The sequence below is a fragment of the Muscardinus avellanarius genome, assembly GCF_963383645.1.
Source record: "Muscardinus avellanarius genome assembly, chromosome: 1".
In the NCBI taxonomy this organism is placed as follows: Eukaryota; Metazoa; Chordata; class Mammalia; order Rodentia; family Gliridae; genus Muscardinus; species Muscardinus avellanarius.
Genome location: NC_137786.1, coordinates 227,962,512 through 227,968,511, shown reverse-complemented (window position 1 = coordinate 227,968,511; position 6,000 = coordinate 227,962,512). Strand labels below are relative to the sequence as shown.

General features: G+C 57.4%; 2 protein-coding genes across 4 annotated transcripts in view; one reads left to right on the top strand and one right to left on the bottom strand.

Moving 5' to 3' along the window:
* Nucleotides 1–1,057: 1,057 nt before the first annotated feature.
* Nucleotides 1,058–1,760, top strand: TMEM258 (transmembrane protein 258; the record flags this gene model as incomplete). The annotated part of the gene is made up of 2 exons (XM_080693457.1): nucleotides 1,058–1,155; nucleotides 1,634–1,760. The coding sequence occupies 2 exons, from the start codon at nucleotides 1,058–1,060 to the stop codon at nucleotides 1,758–1,760; spliced, it is 225 nt and encodes a 74-aa protein (XP_080549583.1).
* A 3,335-nt stretch (nucleotides 1,761–5,095) lies between these two features.
* MYRF (myelin regulatory factor) overlaps nucleotides 5,096–6,000 on the bottom strand; it is a gene marked incomplete at both ends in the record, with an annotated part of 33,058 nt that continues 32,153 nt past the window's right edge. For all 3 annotated transcript variants that reach the window (XM_080711944.1, XM_080711945.1, XM_080711946.1), the window contains 2 exons: nucleotides 5,096–5,176; nucleotides 5,360–5,434. In XM_080711944.1, coding sequence (XP_080568070.1) covers nucleotides 5,096–5,176; nucleotides 5,360–5,434 — 156 coding nt within the window. The remainder of the gene's footprint in view (nucleotides 5,177–5,359; nucleotides 5,435–6,000) is intronic.

Sequence of the window (6,000 nt, the reverse complement as noted above, 5' to 3'; positions counted from 1 at the left end):
GAGGATAGAACCACATTCATCCTAGTTCTTGGGAAGCTGAGACAGGAGAAATGCAGGTTTGAGGCCAGCCTTAGGGACTTAGTGAGACCCTGTTTCAAAATAAAAAGGGAACGGGCATGGTGGCGCACGCTTGTAATCCCAGCATTTGGGAGACTGAGACAGGAGGATCTGGGTTCATGGTCAGCTACTTAGTGAGGCCCTCCACAACTTAGACTGTGTTTCAAAATAAAAGAAATAGGGCTGGGATGTAGCTTGGAGATAGAATGCCCCTGGGTTCCATCCCCAGTACCACAAAAATAAATAAATAAATTAATTAATTAATTAATTAAAAGGAGTGGGGGTGTAACTCAGAGGTAGAATGCCTCTGGATTCAATCCCCAATACCAGAAAGAAAAGAAGAGGAGGGGGACAGAAGGTGAGATCTGGGAACAGGTCATGGTTCTGATTTACAGCAGGGATTAATAGCTTAGAGTCTATAGCCTGGCTCCAGAAATTATAGATGAAAGTTTTCTGATATGTGGTTTTCCTCAGGCAGAGTTCATAGCTTTCATCACATTTTTGCAGTAGTCACTGGCCTCAGAAAATGCCAAGGTTAGGAGGCTGAGCAGGAGGATCGCACAGGTTCGAAGCCAGCCTCAGCTACTTAGTGAGGCTCTCAGCAACTTAGAGAGACCCTGTTTCCAAATAAAGTATAAAATAGGTCTGGGAGTATAGCCCAGAGGTAGAAAGCCCCTGGGTTCCACTCACAGTACTACCAAAAAAAAAAAAAAAAAGAAGAAGAAAAGAGAATGCCAAGGGCTTATAGCTAAAGGCTTCCTACATATTCAGTTGCTGGCTCCCAGCTGCCCTTCTTGTCCTGTATGGAAAAGAAAAGACGCCACCTCTGTTTTAAGATGGCATGGTAGTTGTCCTAATGAATCACTTGATGTTGGTTCTGAAGGATTCCCATTTCCCAGGCTCTAGGGCCTCTAGCAGTCACAGCAGCTCCAGAGTCTCCCCGGCGGAATCGGGTTCTTTGATGGCTCTAATCCTGTGCCTCCTCTAGGAGCTCGAGGCCATGAGCAGGTACACCAGCCCCGTCAACCCGGCTGTCTTCCCCCACCTGACCGTGGTGCTTCTGGCTATTGGCATGTTCTTCACTGCCTGGTTCTTCGTGTATCCTTTTACCAAAGCCCTGGTGAGCCAACGAAACTGAGGGAGAAACTTCTCTGGTGCTCGTGCCCTGCTAATTCTGCATTGGGTTGGGAACAGGAGAAGGCTGGCGTGACCCAAGGGCAGGTTGCGGCCTTATTTTCTAAATTCAGGTGAGCTCAGCGTGCTCTTCTGACTTCCAGGTCAGTGAGCTGAGGGCCTGGCTGTGGCTGAGCCTGGAAAGAAGGGTGTCCACAGACTGAGGGCTGAGGGCCGGTCCCGGCTGCGCGTAGGACTGAGCAGCTTAAGGAGACTGCCTCCTCGGCGACCTGACCCCGTGCTCTCTTCTCTTCACGAGTGGTCAAGGCGCGCTGTGGAGCAGCAGGGTGTAAGTCACTCCTTGGGCCCTTTGCACCAAGCCAGGCATACCTTCCTGTCCGGGTGGTCTGGGCTTCCTGTACCCTGAAGGCCATCTCTGCTTCTCCTTAACCGTCCTGCCCAGCTATGAGGTCACCTCCACCAAGTACACACGGGACATCTACAAAGAGCTCCTCATCTCCTTGGTGGCCTCGCTCTTCATGGGCTACGGAGTCCTCTTCCTCCTGCTCTGGGTCGGCATCTACGTATGAGGGTAAGGACTGTGAGAGGGCGGGACATGGGCCTCCTCGGAGGCGCAGCCTAGAGGAGCCTCCCTCAGCCTCATCCACCCCCCAGAGGCTCTGGCTGCAAGAGCCCATGCTCAGGGACTCGCTAGGGTGGGCGGGGTCCGGGGATTTGGGCCAAGTGTCACCTTTGTCGCCGCACACTGCCCAGGGCCTTGATCTGGCTTTGGGGTTCACTGGGAGGGCCGAGGGTGGGGGCTTTCTGCACTTTATATTTGCATTTCTACAAGTCATAGACGACGACTGTGAGGGGACCTGGGACTTCACACCCCATGCAGTCAACCCACAGGCCACTGCGAGCTAGCTGGTGCGCCCCGCCCTCCAGCGAGCAGAGCGGCCCTTGCCTAGGGACATGGAGTTTAGAGAGAGGAGGCGGAAGAAGGGTTGTTGGACTCGTTTTGATATCCCTCTCCTCTTTCAGGTACCCACCAGGCAGTTGCACGGAGTCCCTGCTTTTGTAAATTAATTTTTTTACTGTTGTTAGAAGCGTCCCACCTCCTGCTCACAATAAAGGCAGATGTGTGGCATCCTGGCTTGTGCCCTTTCTGCAGGGGTGGGGTGGGGCGGGGGCCTGCTTGGCCTCCCTGATCCCAGGCTTTCTCCTTTCGTCTGCCTTTCACGTGCTTTTTGCTGCTGCTGGGAACCTACTTTCTACCTGGGAGGGGAGGGGAGGGCTGTGTGGCAGGATACCTTGCCATTGAAATTTAAGGCTTACCTCTGCATAGGAAGGGGCTAGGCCTACCCTCTTCTCTTTCAAGAACAAACTTTTCTAGGAGCCCACACCAGTCAGTGCTGCCCTGGGCCAACCCCCTCCTCTAAACATAGTCACCCTTCTCTGGGCTGGGCGCCCCCTCCAGGCTAAGCCTGTTCCCTGAGAAGGCTTTTCCCTGGACGGCCAGCTGGATGGGGGCAAGGGGAGGCGTGGCCAAGGGACAGGTAGCCCAAGAAGGGTTGCTGAGTCCTTTCCCATCCTTAGTATGAAACCAAGCATGGGGGGGGAGGGCACAAAGCATCCCCCCAGGAATTGGAGGAACCTTGAGTTTAGCTGGCTCTGGCGCCACAGGTGATTCCCTCTCCCACTAGAACTTTCAAGAAGTGACAAGGAGACAAACTCAGATACAAAGCAGTATTTATACATTTATTTATACATGTATATTTACTTGAAAAGAAAAGGACATTTCGGGGACAAGAAGCAAGCCGGCCCTGGGCAGCTTCCCTCCGCCCGCCTCAGAGTCGGTACGTGATAAATACAAGCTCAGGGACAGGACGGAGTTAGCAGGGCGGGTGCTCTGCACACGCAGGCGCTGGGGGGGGGGGCGTGGCAGGGCGTCTGCACTAGGAGGTCCTATGCACAGCTCGAAGCTAGTGGAGATCAGCCCCATGGCCACAGGGAGAGGGAGGGAGGCAGGCAGGCCTTCCCCGAAGCCCTTTTATACCTTGGGCTTAAGGCAACTTTGGTCCGAGGTTGACCCCCTCAAGCAGCTTGGAGCCCAAGCTTGGCCCCAGCTCTGGCACTGACGACCCCTCCCCAGGCACGGGAACTGCCAGCTGCCTTGGGATTGGGGCTGTGCTTCGGCCAGATGGACTCCAGGGGGCAGTGGAGGGTCACTTTCCAGTTAAGGAATGAGGGAGTGCAGTCCAATACACACCCGCAGGGAGGAAGCCCCAGAATCCTATTTCAGGGGCGGGGCTCGCAGTTCTAAGGCACTGTAGTGCGGCTTCTCTCGTGGGAGGAGGGAGAACAGTCATTTTAAGGCTCAGCCCCTGTGTGGTTTGGGGAACCACAATTCCTATGTCAGCCTGAGGGAGGAGAGCCACGTCAGGGAAGGGCTGGGAGACGAGCCCCAGGTCCCCCTGGGGTTTCCCTATCCTGAGGATAAGTGCTTTGTGATTCATGGCAGAGTGGCCCACAGCGCATAAGCTCCTAGGATGCAGCCCCCCACACTAAGGCCTCCCATTCAGAGCTGAGAATGAGAGGTAGGATAGGGGCAAGACCTGGCTTCCAAACACCTGGCACAGTACCACACGGCAAGGGCAGCAGTTCCCTTTCCCATACCCGAACTCATGCAGAAGTGGCCAGAAGCCTGCCACGCTCCTTGCGTGCGGCCGCAGGATGTTCAGGCACGACTAAGAAACATTCCAGTTGGCACTTGAGATAAAACTTCCTTAACCCAAACCCGCCACTGCTCCTGGGAGGGAGATCAGCGATGGCGCCTCCGAGCCCAGCAGGGGACCGCTGACCTAGGAAGGGGCCAGAGGAGTGGGCGTCCCAGGCACCTGAGAATCACTGCAGAGCCCCTCTGTCCTCGCAGGTGTCACCGCAGGGCCCTGGCCCGCTCGGCTTTCTAGCTCCGGCCTTCTACTCTTTCCAGCCCTGGTTTAAGTGCATTTAGTAATTATTTCATTAATAACAGCAAAAGTTACTTGCATCTACCCACTAGCCCAGACCAGCCTGCCACTTGCAGGGATTCCTGCTCCTCTGCTCAGAGTAAGGGAGTCACCAGCACCACTGTGAGCTCCCAGGAACACAGGCCCTGGGGGCTCACGGGATACTCCAGTTCAAGGGTCCAAGGCTTACCTGGCCGGCTGGCCACCACTGGCCCAGGCGTGCGAAGGCCTGAGCGTGGCTTCATCAGGCACTGAGAGGACTTAAGGCATAAAGTCAGTCTCCATCCCTCCCAGGGCTGGCCTAGACTGCCCTGGAACTTCTCGGGAGCCAACTTTCCCTCGGAGAAGAAACCTCCTGGGCCACACTTAAAGCTTAGAAATTCAAGTCCAGCGTAACAGTCAGACCCTAAGAAGTCCACTACCAAGCTGCCACCCCAGGGGCCAGCATCGAGGGTGACCGCTACCTGGCCTCCAGTGGCTCACTGAGTCTAGCCAGGTCTGGCAGGGCCGGATCCAAGCCCCTGGGAGCTACCCAAAAGGGGCAGCCCCCCATCTCAGAAGGGAGGCAGGGGAAGGTGGGCTCTGGGCAGGACAGGGCCACAGGCTTCCTCTTGCCTCGAGGGCCCCTGAAGCCTGCCCTCCAGCCACCGTATCTGGACAGACGAGAACTGGTCCTGCTCTGCTCCCAGGAAGTGGCAGGCCGGAAGACCCAAGATGTCTCTCTGGCCCCCTCTGTGCTGTGTGAGGTCAGCCAGCAGGAACAGCAGCTCCAGTGTGAAGACTTCCAGTGTCCCGCGTCTTGGGGAGGCCAGTGAACCTCAGCTGGCCGGCAGCGGACTCCAGTGTAACACCATTGCGTCCAGTGCAGAGGGCCGGGGCCCGGGTCCCTGGTGTGCTGCCACCTCACGGGCAGCTCAGTCGCACAGGCGGTAGAAGTGGAAGTGGTAGTCTGTGGCTGGCTGGCTCAGGGCCTCCGAGCTACAGTTGGCCTGACCCTGGACAGAGGGCGTGGGGACGGGTGAGGTGGCCCTGGGGCTGCGGGGCAGGAGGCACTCCTCCCGGCTGGCATTCTTGGCACTGCCCAGGTCCTACCACGGGCTTTGCAGAGCCCCGTTCCTCCCCAAGCCCCCCACTACAGAGAAGCACCTGGCCTCTGGGGGTGGGGTGCCCGTGCTCACCAGCAGTGCCACCCGGAAGTGGTAGGTGAATTCCCGGAAGGACAGGATGGTTACTGGCCACTGGTGAGAGGTGCCCTGGAGAGCAGGGAGAGGGGGTCAGCCCGTGTTCTTCTCGCCACGGTCCTGGCCGCCCAGGGTCTGTGGTGAGTTTTACGGAGGAGAAAAGCAGACGCTTCAAAGAAGCATGAGAGGGAGCGCGTGCTGCTTTGGGGAGCAATGGCAGCCGCCCCTGAAGACTCCCGGAAGCCTCCAAGGGCTCAGAGGCCTTCCCCGGCCCTGCTGCCCCCCGCTGTGCTCACTCACTCAGAAGGGTCTCATGGACCCCATCCTCACTGCAGCCCCGTGAGGTGAGGTGCTGGTGCTGCCAGCTGCATCTCAACTAAAGCTGCAGGGTGCGGCGGAGCTGGGGTCAGACCCAGGTCTGCCTGTCCTGGCAGGCGGCGTCAGGTCAGCCATAGGCAGCCTGTGTATCCCCTGCCCGAGGCCTGGCCTGGCCTCGGGCATGCAGGTGCAGGCCTGAGCCCGCGTCTGCTGAGTGTCTGGCAGGGCTCCCTCTACTTCTAGGCGGTCTCTCTCCCTCACCCACCACCTGCTCTGCTCAGCCTCCTCCTGCACGTTGTTCCTCGTCAGAGAACATAGAA